This window comes from Montipora capricornis, chromosome 7 (assembly GCF_036669925.1).
Source record: "Montipora capricornis isolate CH-2021 chromosome 7, ASM3666992v2, whole genome shotgun sequence".
In the NCBI taxonomy this organism is placed as follows: domain Eukaryota; kingdom Metazoa; phylum Cnidaria; class Anthozoa; order Scleractinia; family Acroporidae; genus Montipora; species Montipora capricornis.
Genome location: NC_090889.1, coordinates 10,528,105 through 10,548,490, shown reverse-complemented (window position 1 = coordinate 10,548,490; position 20,386 = coordinate 10,528,105). Strand labels below are relative to the sequence as shown.

The 20,386-nt window shown below is 39.1% G+C and overlaps 1 protein-coding gene across 4 annotated transcripts in view; it reads right to left on the bottom strand.

Moving 5' to 3' along the window:
• Positions 1–20,386, bottom strand: part of LOC138058169 (probable ATP-dependent RNA helicase DDX60) — a 73,273-nt gene that overhangs the window by 41,209 nt on the left and 11,678 nt on the right. For 3 of the 4 annotated variants that reach the window (XM_068904064.1, XM_068904067.1, XM_068904066.1), the window contains 12 exons: positions 14,372–14,543; positions 14,122–14,277; positions 13,244–13,358; positions 11,885–12,003; positions 11,184–11,362; positions 10,723–10,771; positions 9,667–9,849; positions 6,960–7,153; positions 5,608–5,703; positions 2,468–2,583; positions 1,435–1,520; positions 1,164–1,336 (listed from right to left, as the gene is read on the bottom strand). In XM_068904064.1, the coding sequence (XP_068760165.1) occupies positions 1,164–1,336; positions 1,435–1,520; positions 2,468–2,583; positions 5,608–5,703; positions 6,960–7,153; positions 9,667–9,849; positions 10,723–10,771; positions 11,184–11,362; positions 11,885–12,003; positions 13,244–13,358; positions 14,122–14,277; positions 14,372–14,543 (1,638 nt within the window). The remainder of the gene's footprint in view (positions 1–1,163; positions 1,337–1,434; positions 1,521–2,467; positions 2,584–5,607; positions 5,704–6,959; positions 7,154–9,666; positions 9,850–10,722; positions 10,772–11,183; positions 11,363–11,884; positions 12,004–13,243; positions 13,359–14,121; positions 14,278–14,371; positions 14,544–20,386) is intronic. The other variant, XM_068904065.1, reaches the window with a different exon arrangement.

Below are 20,386 nucleotides of genomic sequence, written 5' to 3'. Positions count from 1 at the left end.
AATATTTTTTACTCTTCAATTTATCTTTTACAATTAAATCGGGAGGGATATTGTATCCTTTAAAAATTTCGGCAACTGCAGTCAATACGTTTTTTTTTTTTCATCTTCAAATTTGTATTTGCCATGTTTTTTTACTTTTATTTTTTTTATTTTTTATTTTTTTGGTAGAATAGACCAGTTCACGCTCTTGAGTGCATCATGGTAATCAGGGCAACATGACGGGAAAAGCAAAGGTTTGTATTAAAATAAAAAAGAAGAATTAATTGTACATGACCCTACTTTTTTAGACTTTTGCCTTCATAAACAAAACAAATATTAAGTTTAACTTCACAACTGAGATGGTATCTGTTCTTTGGAATTCCTAAATATTCCTTTTCTATTTTTTGTCTCCATACATGCTTTGTAATTTTGTGCCTTTGCAATTACAGGAAATGTATGGCAGAAAGTTTGTGAACTAAAACGATTTGTACAATAGCCATTCCCTCCAACTTTATCCGGCCGCACCTTTGAGCGCATATCTTCTGTTTTGGAAAAAAAAAAACCAAAAGAGTATATCGTGAATACTTTTCATCGTTTTGAACTTCCATACAAACCTTTGAATTTCTCTCTATCTTGCTCGGATTACCCATGATTCACTCAAGAGCGTGAACTCGTCTATGATGTTTCAGTTTCTCATGTTGTACGGATTTCTTTTTGGGCACAGATTACATTGATTTCCATACTGATGTTCCAAAGGATGGCTAAAAATACCATTGCTTTCGGTTCGGATTCACTCAATCCCATCTCGGAAGCGAAATTAAGGGGTGAGAACTTTATCAGAATATGAATGTATAGAGTAATGTGCGAGGCGGCCATGTTGGAGGAGCCAAAACAATAGGCCATTCCCGAGTTCATGTCTGCCTCCTCTTCAAAGCGAGTCTAAGTGCGAAGTTTTTGTAATGGGAATTGGTTCTACTTTACATATGAAAGAAAACTAATTATCATAAGAAAAACTTCGCTCTTAGACTCGCTTTGAAGAGGAGGCAGACATGAACTCAGAAATGGCCTATTAAAGATATTTGCATATAGATAACATTTATTTCCCAAAGGAATATCATTCTTCTCTTTCACTCATCCAATATGGCCGCCGTGCACATACTCAATGGAAAGTGGGAAACCCAAACCTGTTTGGTTGCTAGTTGAGCGCATGGATGCAGGCTGACAAAGTTTTCGGTGCTAGAGACATCGTTACCCTTGCACTTCCTTGTCTCTTTAGAAATTTCCTCATCATTTGGAGCACCTCGCTTGGGAAGGTAAATGCTTTTTTCCAAATCCGAGTACCGTTCCTCGCAGGTAACTTGACAATGGTAAGAAACAAAAGTTAGGAGTTCTCGCCTTGTGAAAACTAGAAATTAACACAAAGGATTGCTCTTAAAATAACAACTTCTTATATACCTAGCCTGACTCTGTCCGATTTCCTCAGTTTTCCCTCGTCTTGCCCATCTTGCTTTTGACGAAAGTCCTGGGCAGCTTGCAACCATCTACAAGTTTGTTAAAATGATTGTCTAAGATCTTTCTCCAAAAAGGATAGGGGATAGGTGTGAGGTCAGGATAAAAAATAACATTAACAATATGAAGTATCGCACACCTGCATGTTACTCCAGCATGTAACTTTGGGATCGCTATAAAAAATTACCACTTAATATCGAAACAGGAGAGAGATCTCGAAAGGATTGTAGTATTCAACTTGACCAGAGAGTGTAACAGCGAAAATATCTGATGTTTTTGTGCAACACCTGCAACATGTCCTTGCATTTTAAATTTTTTTACATTGTTCCATACTTTGACAGTGTTCATAAGGTGTATAAAACGTACAAAGTTTAGACAGTTCAGAGTTCCTTATTTTTCCGTAGGATTTTTAAAACTCGTACGCCTCGATTGAACAGCCGCCATCTTGGTTTGTTTGAGCGTGTGCAACCTGGACTGAGTATCTAAACTACCGAGGGGAGCCTAGTCAGGTTGCATTAAAGAGCGTGAAGAAAAGGCTTTTTTCCTGAATCCTACCCACGGGTTATTTTAGGCACTCTCCCAACAAGAGTTGAGTTCAATGCTACTTATTACTCATTTTAAGATGGAGCTTAAAACAAGCTAACCAGGCATTATGCAAGACGTGTATCAAATGTGAAAATTAGCGACCCAGAATTTTAGTTAAATTTGTCCCAACGCTTTTCCTCATCCCAATGTTGACAAAAAAGTGTTGCAAAACCAACAACAGTTTGAAGGGAAGGGAGAGGAATACATACATAAGTGTACATGTATTCGCATCTTTTGGTAACTGTAACTAGTAGTCACAAGAAGTATGATAGGTTTTCACGAGCCTCCCTCTACCCAGTCTCCCTGGAAACCAAGTGTTTTCTGAGTCACAGCTCCAGGGCATGTTTAATTCAACCAGTAAAATAATCAAATGATGACGTCTGCAACGTCTTACTCTAGTAGATCACTTGGGTTTCCAATGGTAGCTGAAAGCGCCAGAAAGGGGCAACGAATCAAGAGAAGAAGGTGCTCCCACACTTCAGCTCCGATCTCCTGGCCGAGACAATGAACCTGTAAAAGATAAACGGCATTGCTAAAACTGGCTTATTGGATAATGTAGTTTCAGGGTCTTGGCCCCAGTTGTTCGAAGAGCGGATAATTTTATCCAATGGATAGGTCACTATCCAACAGGCAAATGCGCGCAATGTTATCCTGATAGTTCTGTGATTTGTGAATAGAACGGAACCATGTGCCAAATTTAAGTATGTGATTGTGTGGAAAACTGCATTGGATGTAAAGCATTAGCTCCTCTGGATAGCGACTTATACAGTGGATAAAATTATCCGCTCTTTGAACAACTGAGGCCTAACTGGTTTGGTGGCCAAGGCTAGGTCTATGATCTACGATACCGCGTCCGACGAATGGGGTAAGTGCACACTTAGAGCGGAGGGGTTGGCGCAGTGGTAAGATCTCTGCCTTTCACCTCTAAGGTCCCGGGTTCCATTCCCGGTTCTGCCGAGACTGGAATATTTGGCGACCTTCTTTCCCGCTGAAGTTCACTCAGCTTTCCATCCTTTCGAGGTCGGTGAAATGAGTACCAGCATGCATGGACTGCTTAGAAACGGCTGCAATTTGCGCCTGTAAATGCTTCCAGTCCACTGGGGGTAAATTGATCATTGTAAAGCGCCCTTGAGACGTTAGTGATAAGGGCGCTATATAAATGCACCACTTTACTTTACTTTACTTTACACCTAACGGCGAGAAAAGATAATATCGCTAAACCAGTGAAACTTGGCCAAGTGAAGAAATGAAGGTAAAAAGGAAAAAAATTTATTCGGCCGCTCCTGTTTGTTGAAATTGAAAATTGAACACCATCTTGGAACACCGAGAGTACCTGAAGATGAATTATCCATGATCATGGCTTTCATGTGACTTCTCTGGTTTTCCAGATTTTTCCGGACACCATGGTGAAAGAAAGGAAGGCGAATCTGTCTTGTCTTTTTGTAAATATGGACCATCACTTTTTCTGTATTTGCTGTAGTGTGCAGAAGTACAACATTGTTTCTATTTTTCTTTGTGTGTGTGTTTTTTTTTTGTTCGTGATTGCTTTTTGTATACTTCTTCGTATTCATGATTTTTCCACTCTATCATTGTGCACGCTTCATTGATCCGAAAGCTGGTAAATATTAAAAGAACTATTTACAAGGCTAAAAAATAGCAATATTGTTCATTATATTAATGTTTTGCTCAATTTTAGCTTCTTTTTCAGTACAGTAAGCATCGGGAAGATTTCCTGTTACACGAAAAATTCCATCACCTGTTAAATGTGAATGTAATGAAAAACACGTTACTCCAGGACAGGAATGTGATATTTAGAAGGTGCCTAGGGGTAAGGAATTTGACGGTCTGAGGTCCTCGGGGGTGGGAAATTTGGCGTTAGCTTCCATCAAAGTGTCAAATTCCCAGAAATCGACCAGTTGTCATACTGCAACACTTAAAATATCATTACCATGTTCAGTCATATCAGATTCTTGTAATACAGAGTCCACTTGACCGATGTTCCTTCCTCTATTTCACACCAATCATCCACAAACCCTTCAACGTTTATACAAACGTTGGCCGTGTAGCACTTATATTTTAAACAGAGTTAACTGAATAGAGTGTAATGTGAAGTGCTCGATTTCTATCCCATATGAACCATGTGAGCGTTAGCCCTACTGATGAAAATGGGCCCACACAAGGACAGAGAAAAACTCTGACCAGGGTGGGAAATGAAAAGTGATATTTCCCACCCTGGTCAGATTTTTTCTCTGTCCTTGTGTGGGCCCATTTCCATCAGGAAGGCTAACGCTCACATGGTTCATATGGGATAGAAATCTAGCACTTCACATTGCTCTCTATTCAGTTAATTCTCTCTAACAGCCTTAGTCTTATTGTACAGTCTCACTAGATTCATCGGTGGAACTCTCGAACTTTCAAAGAATAAAGCTAAATTCATTCCGTTGGAAACATACGCAACGCGCCCTCTTCTTCTCACCAACGACTCGTTTCACCAAAGGTCAGTTCAAAGACATTTCGGGTAAGTTCACCAACGTCTCATTGACCGTAAAGGCGTCCTCACTATTATCACTTTGGCTGTGGATCAAACCTCAGAACTAAACGTCAATGGCGGATCGAATCTCAACAATTAAAAGAACATGCAAATTTAGCCTCAGTATTCTTCGGTTCGTCCGGAAAATCTGCGGTAGGTTTCACGAAGAACATAATTATTAATTTCAGAAACTTTCACGAGTAAAGTAAAACTAGTTGACGAAAGGAACGTACAATTTAAGAGCAAAGGTAGCTTAAGCTTACAATTTTTTTTTTTTTGGAGAATTCAAAAGCACTCACCGTATAATTTGTCGATGGAGGGTGAGGTGAGGTGACAATGTACAACCCGAATGGAAAGTGTTAGACCATATTTGCGAACTTTGAACTAACGGCCAAGATAGCATGGTACTGTATTAAAGCAAGTCCATAACTCCCGGTTCCCCCAACCTCACTTTTTACCATAAAAACGTTGGTAAAGCCAATGTGGAAACACTTCTTTGCACTCCTCATACTCCAGTATACTTGCACCATTCCTTTTCTTTTCTTCAGAACATCACTTATACTCGCGTCATTCCTTTTCATATTTTCCAAACATCAAACGATGATTTATTTTGCAAACAGGTACGGCTCAACGCTCTTTTCCCCTCATCGCGATACTCGTTCCTGGGCATGCGCGCATCCACGCGTAACTAGATCATTATATAATGTGATTCGCTTACGCGCCTCATTGGCTATCTATCACCACATATCCAACGCGCGTTTGTGGAATAATTGTTAAATATTACCTAAAATGCCTGGAAAACTACATTTGCGTCAGAAAAGGAAAGCCAAAGAGCCAGGAAGCTCAGTTTTCTCATCACGTGCGTCCTCGGTAAAAAAAATATATATATATATAGACTCATCTGAAATGCTTGGTTCCGGAAAAGAAAGGTAACCAGGCTTTCATGGCAAGAATGGTAAAAAAAGCAAATCATCTGATAGTTCAAAATCAAGTCAGTTCATTACCTCGTCAAAAATGACATATTTGATGTTTTTAGTCCACTCCTGCCTTCGAGGCGAGAGAAAAAATATCTCCAAACACTGAGGGACTGTAATAAGAATCTGAAACACAAAACGACCAAAGTCAACCATAATCCCTGTTGAACGTGATAGTTTTACGTGTGTTACTAGTAACAACAAGAAGAATCTTTCATTCAGGATATCCAAGAAGGGAAGTTAAAGAGAGACTGGTCCGCAGATAGCGAAAGCTAATCTAGGAGGGCCAGATTTACACCTATTAAAGGAGAAAATAACACAGTTAAGAATTGCCAAAACGGAGCTATGAAGTAAAACGTAAATTTACATTGCTACCTCGAAGACGACAAATTATTTGTTCATGGAATAAATATAGCACAAGACACTGCTAAAGGGCTATTGGTATATTACAGTCGGTTAGTCATGTAAATGGGTTATTTTGGTTAAATACAGTGGTCCAAGTAAATAAATTGAACTAGCTCAGAAGCTTTTTAAGGACGATGGCCAACGTAACCGATGATAGAAGAGGAAGACGGAATCCAGAGAGGGTATAACTACAACAACAACCACGCTTCATGGTTACCTGAGAGTTCAAAGTGTTAAAAATTCAAATGAAATTTTCAAGGAGCAACACTTCGATTAAGTGCTTCAGCTGGGTAACTCCATAGCACTGCATATCATTATGTTGGATTTTACTAGAAGTGGATGGAGCTATTAATGATTTTTTTTTTCATCTGTCAAATCATTGGTGCCAGCAATACATCCATCCGGTAAATGTCCACTAACAAAAACATACAAAAAGAAATCATAATACCAAAATTCCAAAAGTGCAGTGTAAAGTTACCTTACACTCTAGCGTGTGGGCTGCACAGGTACATAGCCACATTGCCATCTGAAAAAGTTTATATTGAATACTATGGAGTTACCCATCTTTATGTTTCACTAAACAGGAGGGTTGAAATCCTTGTCTGTAGTCTTACAAGTTCAGATTGTGATGCAGTGCTCAACCACACTGCATTTCGGCCTTCCTTTAAGGCTGCCACCATGGCATATCCTGTGTTGCTGCCAACATCTACCACAGCATCCCCTTCCCTTGACAGGTGATTCACAAGCCAGGCTCGCATTTCAACAAATGTCCCAGGAACTCAAGTTGAAATCTCGCGCTTATCGTGAACAGAGAGCTGTTGAGCCTACGATACAAAAATCAAACCTTAATAGATTTGTGTACAACGCCAACGTTTCCTTCACAGACGGCCTGTTATTGAACATTGACTCCTGTCTAGAGCAGATTCCTAATTTTATCGAATAGAATCATGACTTAAGGGCGTTTATAGGTAATTTACCTTATTTTCAGTGTCTGGCTTCAAATCATAAAATATGACTGCGATGTCATCAAACCCTAGCTTTTGCTTGTATCCTGCCAGTTTCTTTTTGTCTTTGTTGGTAAGATGACTGCTGAATTCGCAGTACCTTTTCCTTACACATTCCATAAGAAGTACTGGATATTCCATTTCGTTTGATTTGGGGTAACGAGAACCTACAAAAACGACACAATGTCAGAATTTAATGCCGCTATAAACAACATTTTTTATAAGTACTTTCACAAGGTAAACAACAGATTGCAACCTGGTTTTGACCAGTACAAGCTGACGTATGTGGAGGACGAACAAACAGTTTGCATTTCTTTAACCCAACTGTTTTTCTCATCTTCGAAACTTCCCAGAGCATATTTGCTATCCCCAACGACTTTTTGTGCTTTTGAAAGGTAGTTTTATGAAGGCGCCTACGTACGCAAGAGCAATTTCGGTCTACCCAAAGACTTCACAACAGGAGGTTTTCACATGACGCCATCGCCGCCATGTTGGTGGACGAAAACAAAAGATATCTCATTAGTTCTTTTGTTCGTCCACCAGAAGTCGTACATTTCTCCATTGTTATTGGTGTCTCTAGAGATTGGTTGAAAACGTCCAATAACCTAACTAAGAAAGTCCTTAGTCCCCGGGAAAGAAAGATTCCATACGAAATATGCCGCATGCACTAGTGCGTTCCATAGGACAGCTCAGTGTTAGAAAGCTTGGTGGCCAATCAATTACCCTCTGATTTATCTGTAACGTGAATTGACGAGGAAAATGATAATTGAACTAACTAAAAATTAAAATTACCTATCCGCCTCGGCAGAATACTGAAAACAGTTTTCAAAAAGGCCAGTTGATACATTTTTGGTAGATAAGGCCATTTCACACTTTGTCCAGATGATGTAAAAATTTCGTGATTAATACTTTTGGACTTGGGAACATTAACACTGAAGGGTGGACGGAGGTTTAAATTAAAGGTAATGGTTCATCTTTACAACAGGGATGGCGTTAAGCTGTGTCAAGGCTTAGTGGATAGACATTGTTGCAAAATGCCTTAAATTAAAGTAAGCCAAAATTGCAACTTGATTGAATTAACGGTAAAAAATGACATTGTTTTATACCTAGACTTTCGCTCAACAAAACGAGCACTGTGATTGGTTGATTCTTGGTCACGTGGCCCTGATCAAATTCAAATGTATCCCGACCGGGGTACAATTCCGCAGTTGTTGCCCGCGCCTGGTGTTTTGCCGCGATTGTTGCAGGAAAAGTCTAAATGTATAACAAATCACTTAACGTCTGATCCTTCGGGAAGCAAGTTAGTTTTGTTTCCCCTCGAGTCCTGATGTTTCCCACGAGGACTCTCTATTGTTCTGTACACCAACATGGCTGCTGTGATGTCAGGTGAAAACCATCTATAGAAGAGGAAATTGTACATTCAAAGGTGGAAAGGACAGTGGAGAGAAAATGATGGCGTTACAGTGATGCCACAAAGTAAGAAAAGATGTTAGTAACTGTCCTTTCATTACAGTCTACCCTACGCACAGCAATAATTAAAAAGACACTATGACAAAATTAGTGGGCGTGTGACCGTGCTGGGCGCCTGAAGGACAGCAGAAACCGGGAATCATCAAAGTCTCGTTGCACTTAAATATGACAAACAACGAAAATATACAGACTAAATGTTGTAGAAAAAGCCACTGGAAACGTAGTCCTCGATCGAAATTCGATGCATGACGTAACTCCAAAGATGAGAGTTTTAATATACTATGTAGGATCAAAGTCAGACTACAAGACGAACGACTGTCCGCAAGGCGAGAGAACTTCAAAACCCAAATCAATTGAATTATATGATAAAGGTACACGTTTGCATATACTCAGCAAAATTGCAGAAATTCTTGTGAACAAAAGACTTACTCTTATAGTACAAAGAGAGATCATGGACATGATGAATATGCTTGGAACCATAATGAAAGCACTTTCAAACTACACGTTGTTACGTTGGAAAGCATCTATTGTTTCTGTAAATAGATTTATCTATATGTAATAGTTTTGCTTTTCATTTGTGAATCTGTAACAAAATACAATGGAATAAATACAATTCAAATACAAAATAAGGACGTAAAAGTTGCCATTGCTCAAGGTAAGGGTGCATTTTGTTCTTATAATTTGTTTAACTAGGAGATCTTATCTTCGACCACAGTTTTTTAGTTTCGTGAGACATATTGCTTTTTGATGATAGGGGAATAGTGTTTGTTTATCTGTGAGAATAATGCGCTTCACGGGCTTGAAAGTTTCAACAATGTCCAAAAGACAGCAGTAATGGAAAATTGTTCACGATATAAATATTACCGCACTGCTGAAGCAAATCGGATTATTATTATTTTTTTTTTGCCATGGCAAAAAGATGTTAGGGCGCTTCATTCTCCTTACTATAAAAAAGTGCAAAGAGTTGATTTAACGAACCCGAATTTAGTCAATTTTGTGAGTATATATAATTTTGTTTACACGGTTACATTGATTACTTTGGTATTTTGACGGGAGAGTTCAGTTTTTACACCACCGATCATCGTGCCACAATTTAAAGCCAGAGAGATGAACCATAAACGTAGTGCGGTATATCATTAAATTTTCGTAAAACAAGAAACAGTACTAGTAAAGAAAAGAGGAAGAACGCGTCAGAGGGAATTTAACTTACGGGTGTCTTGCCAGGCATCCAAGCAAGTTTGTGCCTTTTTCATGAGCGCCTGGAAAGAGCAATCTGGAGATTTGCATTTGGTCAGAAATTCATCTACCAACTGCAAAGCATTATTGTAACTGTCACTCCTCAGGCTTTTCTCGATATGTTTCCACTTCTCTTGGTCTTTTCCTTGCTCTTCCTCTGTGAGACATAATGCGAGCATAAGGAGTTTCAGTATCAATTTACACCATATTAATTGTTCCGAAAACTGCACAAATGCCTATATGCTTTTTGCCATCGGATGATTATCATCATCATCATCATCATCATTGTTGTTATTTTAATTATCATTCATGTGTGTTTGCGAATCTGTTTTCAACTCACGAAGTGCAAAATTTGATTTAAGATTCCTAGTCTGCGGACGTGTTGCACATCAAATACAAAAGTATTTAATCACCCAAATACCAAAGTCATTAAAGTGGCCTACGTTGCATTTCTCTTTTTTAATTCCTTTTTTTTTCTCTATTATTATTATTATTATTATTATCATTATTATCATTATTATTATTATTATTATTATTATTTTATTTATTTATTTATTTATCTATTTATTTATTCATTTATTTATTTTTTATTTTTTATTTTTGTTTTGTTTATTTTATGAGCGGCTTATCAAGGAGGAATTAAAAACGTCTTGACAGGAGCTAACATTATCTTCTAACTGTGGAACTCGCTGCCATCAAGCACCAAAGTAACTGACTCATTTTCGTTTTTTTAGACCAGTTTAACCAATATTTATTTGTCAAAGCTAGAAACTTACAGTCCTCCAAGCTAAAGGATCACTGATATCTAAACTGTTACATATTTTATATACATATTTAGCTATATTTTAAATGCATGTTTCTGTAATTGGGGGTTAGATTGAAATTGGGACGAAAGTTCTTTATCCCCCGTCTCACCTCTTTGTCAATATCATATTTTTACTACTATTTTTCTTTCTTTTCTTATATTGTGATGTCGCTTGGTGACGAATTCATTAAACTAAACTAAACTGATACTAAACAAGTCACTCACCTCTGCGTTTCTGTTCATTCGCTTCAATGATTTGCTTCGCTTTCTGGCTCTGTAAAAATGGAAATGTTTAAAGGACTGCCTTATTTATTTATTTATTTTTTCAGTTTTATTTTTGTTTTCACAAAGAAATGATTTATTCCTAATTTCAAGCAAGTTAAAAAGAGGCTTTCGAAAAGAGTGACGGTGGAAGTACTCAAAACTCGAGGGCACATTTACTTGTCTTACGCGCAGATACCATTTCCTTATAGAGTGTAATCATAATCGCGAATTTAATAAGACGCAGGTTAACGTTGCGCGGACGACAGTATGGTCACAACGTTTTTGATGAATTTTCAGTACAGCAAGCGAACATGCGTTGGTGTAGAAGGAATCTAAGACCAATGGCAACAATTTACACAAGTAAATGAAAAGCACGAAAATGAACGTCTGATTTAAAACTCATGGCTATACTACACACTAACCACTTTTCCTTCCTTTTTCTTGCCTTTCTTTTTCTGGGTGTTCGTATTTGTAACGATGATCGTTTTTGCAAGGCCAATATCACCAGAAAGTGAATCGCCATAAAGTCTGTGGTAGCGCGCGAATTTCTGCTTTCCAATTAAACGTTTTTTTCTTAGTCGTGGATCGTCTGGAAGCTTTTCTGTGCATATATATGAAATAATACAAATAAAACTTGAGTTTTTAATAGATGTAGCACTGGTAGTGGGAGCGAGGCTTGAAGCATGGAGAGTTTTCCTCTGTTTGATGCAGGAATGAAAGAGGTAATAATGCTGTGCATACTTCCTTTTTTTTCTTTCATTATATGATTTGCTGTCTCACATTCTTTTCAGTTCAGTACCTCTTACACGTTTCCAAAATAAAGGAGGACGATCTCCCTCTCCCCTTCTTGAAATTCATAATCATCTTTCCCTTGCCGCTGAAAGCCGTATTTTTTCTGTCAAAGAAAGTTGTATCAGGGGGAGAGGTTCCTAAACTGATGCACCACTATTAACAAAATTCCGTTGAAGTACTTTCAGTTTTTTTGCCTCTGTATCAACCTTACCACTAATAACAAGGCAGTGGGACTAAAAGAAAAACAATACATCGAAAGGGGTATAAGTCTCCATCTCCATTTCTTAACTGCTGTTATAGAAATTGAAAACATTTCTTTTGTCATCCTCACCTGTAATCGTTTTCTTTGTCCTATCATAATCATCAGAAAGTGGCTTGAGCGAATGCCAGTGGTAGAGTTCATCAAATTCCCGACCAATGTTAAACAATTCCTCTTCTACACTCTCCTCTCTGAAAGAAAATTTATAGTCACACAGAGTCACCGATTATTAGAGGTGGAAGTCGCCGTAATGCTTTTTGACGGACATTACTAAACAGCGAAAAGAAACACCAAAACACCATGTATGACCCCACCATACATTCAATACTAACCGACAAAGGTTGGATTTGAGATTAAATACAGTTTTAGACCTAATTAGGCCTAATACGTTATTGCTCCTAGGACATTGAGATTAAGATTAGGATTCAGATTAAGACTGAGATTAGGAGCAATAACTTTTTAGGCCTAGTTAGGCCTAAAACGATGTTTAATCTCAAATTCAACCTTTGTCGGTTAGTATTCAATGTATGGTGGGGTCATGGTTTTTTGGTGCTTCGTCTCGCTGTTCCGTTGTTTCGCTGTTTAGTGATGTCCGTCAAAAGGCATTACGGCGACTTCCACCTCTAATAATCGGTGCCTCTGTGTATGCAAAGCCATCACCTCTCCCTCGCAAATCTCATCCGTGGCTCTACGGCTTCTTCTTCTCTTGGGAACATCAAAACCAACAGCTGAGCTAACCACAGATATCCCTCCATGCTCTGCTGCCCTGGCTCCACCAAGTGACAGTCAAATCCTACCCAGAGTGCAAAACCACCGACAAGAACACGATCAGGCCGGATATCTAACCTGTCAATCGTCTGGACGTATGAACAATGATAAACCAGTGTTCCTTTAATTTTGAATTTGTTTGTTTCACAAGTTTAAGTGTTGCTGTCGACGCAACCATTGGTTTAGTTTCGGTGTTTAGTAATGTCGTTTTTTGACCTTGTTGCATTTCATGACAATGGAGTCGCGTTCTGATGGTGAGGTGTTGCCAGGGGTGTGGCGCCCTATGCTCCCTTGCGCTGGGCTCAGGTTGTGGTCTTCTTGTAATGTAATCCCATAGAGATTTTTTTTTTCCCGACTTCGTCACGTGTAAGGAAAATTTCACCCTGTTCCAACAATGCTGGTGAATAATCCATGTTTTATAACCATGTCTCTACTATGGGCTTTATACTGTCCACATTTCCTATTCTCACTGTATCAAGAATTGAATTTCCGTATCTCGTACACTATAAAAAGGCTAAAGCAGACTTAGCAGTTAATTCAAGATCATGACGATGTTCTTAATCCCCAACATCGATTGGTAGCCTGGCTTTGTTTGTTTCTTTTTTTCTTTTTCACGACAAATTGAAAAACAAAACAAAACAAAACAGATAACTGTATACTTACACAGCCATGGCGTTAATATTTGACCGAATGTCCCCAGCGTACTCATTGACAAGAACATTATCTACACCAAGCAGCTTTTTGAGTTTCACACAAGACTCCCATTCAACGCCGTCTTCTAAAATACACACCAGTTATCAAGAAGAGTGGTAATCCAATTCAGTCTGGAAAGAAGGCGAGGGGTGGGGCAGTGGGTGCCCTTATTTACTTCCACTGCTGACTTGATGTTCGTAACATTTACAGTAAGGACACTTGAACACTTGACATTTTTGTGAACATTGTTTTTTTCGACGACGAAGAAATAAAGGCTCCTCTTATGATGTATAGTGTTACATGTATAGCATTTTGTAAGTGTAAAAACATTAAATACTCTTGTCAAAAGGACGAGCCCACATTCTATAGTCACTAAAAAAATGTACAAAAAAATATCAAGTGTTCATGATTCTAGTGTCCTCACTGTAAAATAAAATAGTAATCACATCAAATTTTGTAGCTTTTCTTAAAATTGATCTTGAAACAACTTGGCATAATAAACGATACGTTACGTGACTTGATGTTTCCATGCAACAAGGTCTTGATATCCGATTTTAAAATGAGATTCGTATCATGATGCGAACATACATTCTTATTTATTGGTGTTGGACAATTCTAAAACGATGGTAGCCATAAAAAAACAAATGACGTGATTCTCACGTGGCTTGTAATTTTTCCACTTATGGAGCTGAAATGAAACTTTTTTTTTTTTGGAACATACTATACATCCTCCAAGTAAGTTAAGAAGGGACCGCAAGGCACAATTGCTATTTACAGGATCACACCCCAAAGCAAAATTTTTACATGCACGCATGCTTTCTATTACATTGCCCTAACAAATCACCCACCGTCTTCTTTCCTGGGGAAGCCTGCAACACACCCAGCAAAGATATGGGGGAAATAAGATTGTAACAGATCAGGGTGTCGGGTGGTGTTCACTGCAGCGACGATCTCAAGCCAAGCACTCTTTGCTTCTTTGATCACATCCTCTGGCAAACTAAAGGCTGGATGAATGATCAGGAATATTGTATTTCAGTAAAGTAGAAAATAAAATTAACTTGTAGAATCCAAATAATGAAGTAAGAAATCAATCAAAACCTTCTATATCCATTGAACTTTGATCTACGGCCAGTGAAAAGAGAGCGTGGACAAGGCGTCCATCCATAATATCGGCTACTGAAGACATGTCTAAGGATACACTGGCTGCATCCTTCATAGCAGGGTAATCGTCGTGTATAACTTTTAATATCTTCCACAAGCATCTGTGTATCTGTTAATGAAAAAGCAAATGAATGATTTTTTTAAAAAATATACTCCCCTACACTGTTTTTATTTATTTTATTTTATTTGCAACTGTACTGTAAAGATTAATAACAACTATTACAATTATTAATTCACACCAAACTACACATTAACATACCTCTACTTACACACTGACTACTTAAGCCCGCCTCACACGGTGAGGAAAGAGCTGAGCAAACTGCCTCGCGAGGCGGATTGCTCAGCCGTTTTCTCAACGTGTGCGGGGAACTTTTGGTGAGAAATTGGCCTCGCGAGGCCCTGAGGAAAAAATCAAACATGTTTGATATCTTTCGCCTCGCGAGGCAAATTCCTCATTGTGTGCGGCCATCGTGAGAATCGAGTTTAGTTTGGTCAATGAAGCATCCAATAAAAATACATTGCATTCTCACGAGACTTCAGTGACGTCGGAATTTCTTCCTCCGACACCATCCTGAACCGCTGGAGTCACGTAAGTATGCCGTGTATTTTTATTGGCTGCTTGATTAAACCAAGCTCAGCTCGATTCTCACGATGGCGGCACACATTGAGGAATTTGTCTGGCGAGGCCAAAAATATCAAACATGTTTGATTTCATCCTCACGGCCTCGCGAGGCGAATTTCTTACCACAATTTCCCCGCACACGTGAGGAAACGGCTGAGCAAACCGCCTCGCGAGGCAGTTTGCTCAGCTCTTTCCTCAAGTGTGCGGTGGGATTTAAGGTTACAAAGAGTAGTTTCAGTTTACAAACACATTGTTGTTCTCAAAAACTGATTGGGAGTTTTGATTATCTATACAAGGTAGATAGTTATGTCATTTGTATTGCCTTAATAATAATAATAATAATAATAATAATAATAATAATAATAATAATAATAATAATAATAATAATAATAATAATAATAATAACAATAATAATAATAATAATAATAATAATAATAAAGAATGGACACTGTGGTAGAACAGGTTGGTGCCTTAACCTACCACGGGAATATGGACGCTCCCGCCCACCAGAGTCTTGGGTGGCACCTTTAGCAAGTGCCAACAACCCAAAAGCCACCCGTGTTAGAGCTACAACAACCTGATTTGATGAGAGAATCTCAAATATTGAATTTCACACTAACGAAGTCAACGGGACTGTAGCTTGTAGTGAAGGTGTCGCGTCCGGCAGGTGTCGCGTCCGTGTCGCGTCCGTCCGGCAGGCCCGGTCGTCATCCTGCTACTGCTGAACAACGACAGCACAGATTAGGATGGTCAAAGGAGGATAACAAACGGTGGTTTGAATGTTACATCAGGAGTGAACCAGAGAGGCGAGAGTACAGAAAAAGATTGCTAGACCTGTGGAAAGCCAGTAACATCAACAACGAACTAACAGAAGTCACCGAGCAGAGATTGGCTGATCAAGTACGCCAGATTAAGAACAAAAAGTGGCTAGAGACTATGGAGCAAGAAAAAATAACCACACGAGTAAGACATGAACATCAGGAGATTGAAACGACAGAGCTCCATGTCACACATACACCAGACTATAAATATCAGAAGACTGAAACTACGGAGCTTCTTACCACAGATGCACCAGACCATGCAGCAACATCTGATACCCTAGAAGAACACCAACCTGAGGAGGAACCCATAGTTTTCACTGCTGAAGTATTACAAGAAGAGATCAGCCCAGAACTGGAAGGCTCTTTGCGACAGGATCCGAGAAATTATACAACTAGAACAGTTAATAGGATTACCATCACTGAAGTCATGCAAAAGAAAGAAGCTGAAAGCAGAAGTTGGAAAAATCAATGAAGCCGTCAAAAGGAGTCAGACGCACAACACCACTGAACTGAATTTTTAATGATCTGAAGCTGTACGGAACCAGCAAAGGTCAACTAGACTCACTTGTTCAAGTATTAAGGATCTTCTTGCAAGACCTTAAGATGTCTTTTAGGCTAGACAAGTGAGCTGTCTTGGAAATGAGAAGGAGAACACAAGTTGGCAGTAACGGAATAGAACTACCCGACGACCAGCATATCGGGGAAATAGAGAAGGAAGGCTTCAAATACCTTGGCATCTTACAGTTGGACCAGACTCTCAAAACCAAGATGAAAGGCAAGATAACATCGGAGTACATCAGAAGAGTCAAGAAGTTGTGTAGATCAAAACTCAGTGGAGGAAATTTGATCAGTAAAGTATGGCCCATTACGATGCGAGTTTCATGGACGCGCTTGGAGGTTGGTCAAGGACTATGGAAGAAGGACTACGGAAATTTCTGGAAAAAAAGACAAAAGAAGTGCAACGAAACATGCAGAAGTCAGTAGTATATTGCAAGGACGTTTAAGATCATAACATAAACAGTAAAAGAACAGTCTTTTCTATTTTATTTTATTTTATTTTATTTTTTTAGAAGATATTCTCGAAAGTCTGAACATTATAAGATATTACATAAGCGTAAAGTTTGTTCTTACGTAAGAACATTACTTTAAAGGATATACTTAAAAACTAAAGGACATTTAAATATTAGGTTCTGTTGCGTTACCGAAATCGCAACGGACTGGACTCTAATCTACGGCCATAAAGCTCACGTGATTTTATATGTAACACGTCTTTTTTAGTATTAGTAATGCATGGTTTACTAGGGTGTTTTTAAGGACGGTGCCTACTAATTAAAGATATTTTTGCCCCGGTTTATGATTATGCACGAAATGTAGATCTTAACAAGTGTTATTGAAATCCAAAAAGAAAATTGGGGGTAACCACGCATTTTTCAAAGATAATTCATGAATAATATTCGTAAAAAGCTTTAAAATGCAAAGCAATGTATGGCGTTCTTTCTCAAATTGAAGCTTAATTATCTTTAAAAAATGCATTGTTACCCCCAATTTTCTTTTTGGATAACAAGAGTACTTACTAAGATCTACTTTCTCCGGATTATTAAAACCGCGCAAAAATATCCCTGTATTAGTAAGCATCAGCGATAGGAAATCCGAGTATCAAGAGATGCGCAGAACGTATGCGCAATAACAATAGTAGGCACCGTCCTTAATTAAAGGCCTTTTTCAATTGGAAGTGTGTATGTTTCTGACTTTAAATCTATGTACCTGACAAGGCTGGGCAAATGTAAGTACTTTTGATTTCGTAACCCTCTTCCTGGCTTTTTCGTTAGAAAGAGATTTGTTTCCAATTTTCTTTAATTTTGCATTTGCAGCTAAAGATTACCATATTATTGTTTTCAATAAAATCTTAAAAATCCAAGCCTTGCTGACTGATTGCTCAAGAAATGGGAAAACAAAACGTACAAGCTAAAGAGGTCCATTGAAGGCATTACCTCTGATTTGAAGGCTGCTTGGAAATATTTAGATCACAACTGCGGAGATCCGAGAGTAATCTCTGACACTATCACAGCAGACGTTGAAAGACTCAAACCAATACAACCCGGTGAAGATCATCGTTTCTGTGATCTCGTTAATTTGATTAGGCGGTCATTTAATATTCTAAAGGAAGTGAAGCGCCCATAGGACCTCGATAACACACACGTAATCTCCCTCATAGAAAGAAAATTAACCAGAGATGATTTGAAAGTGTGGGCCAGACATATCAACAACAAAAACTCGACCCTTCCATGCAAAATCTTCTCTGCTGGATGGAGAACGAAATGACAGCACGCCTACGTTCTGGAGCTACAATACGGAAAACCGGTTCAACGTCTCGTCCAGCGGTACATCTCATCAGCTCCAACGACCCTTTTGAGGAACGTAGACACGAAAGTGGCGTTACAAGCAAACTAGGTGATCGCAGAAGCAAGCAATGTTACGTCTGCAAAGGCGAGCACCATGTGGATCAATGTTAAGATTCTTACCGATTACACCAAGCGAGCGATGGAAAATTATTAAGGAGCAACGAGGATGTTTCTCGTGTTTAATGCGTGGAAAGGAACACAATAGTAATAATAATAATGTTTATTTCTTATATTGCGCAGTCTAACATGCGATAAAGATATGATCGAATGCGCATTACAAACATTAAAATCTTAAAGCAATAAATGGCTAATCCAAATAATGATAATAATAATAATAATAATAATTTACAATTTTCGGAAAACAGTAAAAGTAAAATATAAGTTAATAAAAGAACTAATAAAAAGCTAATTTAAAAAGATGTGTCTTTAGTAAAACTTTAAAAGTATTCAATGATTGACATTGTCTAATTTCTAGAGGGAGTCGGTTCCATACTTTGGGCGCGGCATTTTCAAACGCCCTATCCCCAAGTGTCTTTTTTGTTCTATAGGTAATGTCCACCAGGAGTATGCCCCGGTATGATATCAACTGATACCGCGAGCTCTCTTTGATCTTTATCAAGTAGAAAAGATATTGTGGTGCGACGCCGTAAAGACATGTGTGAACTAACATTGCTATCTTAAATTCTATTCTGTAGGTAACCGGAAGCCAGTGCAGGTTGATCAGGGATTGCGTGATATGATCATACCTGGATACAGCACATGCCAGCCGAGCTGCCTCGTTCTGCAGGCGTTGCAGCTTACCAAGATGAACAGCGGGCGTACCATATAGTAGACCGTTACAGTAGTCTAATCGTGACATGATAATAGCCTGTACAATGGACTTCCTATTGTAGAGTACTGTGTGGGAAGAAATGTTCCGATGGCTCCGCATGCAAGAGGCGTACACGAGATACTCCATGAAGAAGGTTCAAGTACCCTGATTGTGGCCTTTATCCAAGACAGCAGCAGAACCATTTTGCCCGTGATATCTGGCTTCATGAAAGGAAAACAAGGCGATCTTACGTGTTCTACGATAGCGGAGCTCAAGTCAGTCTTATCCAAAGTGCACGGGCAGAGCAGCTAGGACTAGAGCACAAGCCTGTCAAGATTGTGATAACCAAAGTGGGCGGAGTTGAAGAAGAGCTCCACACGAAACTGTACAAGGTGCCATTGTATACCGACAGCGGGAAGTTAATTCAAACATTCAAGCCGTGGGAATCTCCCAGATATCCGAAGACTCCCCCAATTTAAACATAGATCACATATCAAGTGTCCTCGAAATACCCACAGACAAGCTTTACCGTAAAGGAGGTCCAATCGATCTTCTGACGGGAATTAATTACCCTGGGTTCCATGTCGAAAAAACGAAGGTCAAGATGGTCTCGTTGCCAGGAGAAGCCCTCTGGGGTGGGTCATCTTCGGCTCAGATTCAGATGATTCTCAGCCTGAAACCAAACAAGTCCTTCACGTCCGTCTAGCGGAGCCTGTCGACCACACCGAATTTTGGAAAACTGAATCTATGGGTGTGTCCGTGTCACCATGCCACCGAAATATCCTTACAAGAACGCGCCGAGATGAAAATGATCGAGGAATCTTGTCAATTACAAGGAGACAAGTGGATAATGCAGTACTCGTGGAAAAGGGACCCAAGCTGTTTACCTAATAACTATGCACAAGTTCTACAGAAGCTGGAACCTACAGAACGACGCCTCATGAAACAGCCGGATCATGCCAACAGCTACAACGCACAGAAAGAAAGAAAGCTAACGGAGGACGAAAAGAAGGAATGGAAGGGACCAGTGCACTTTGTAGCCCACCACGCTGTTGTGCGCCCAGAAAAGAAGACTACACCGATCAGAATCGTGCTCAACAGCTCAGCTTCCTTTAAGGGCCACAGCCTGAACGACTATTGGTACGAGGGACCTGATCTATTGAACAATCTATTTGGTGTTGTTTTACGATTTAGAGAAAATGCAGTTGCCGTCTGTGGTTACATAACAAAAATGCACCACATGGTTGCCATCCCGCCAGTTGATCAACATGTCCACAGATTCCTATGGAGAAACTT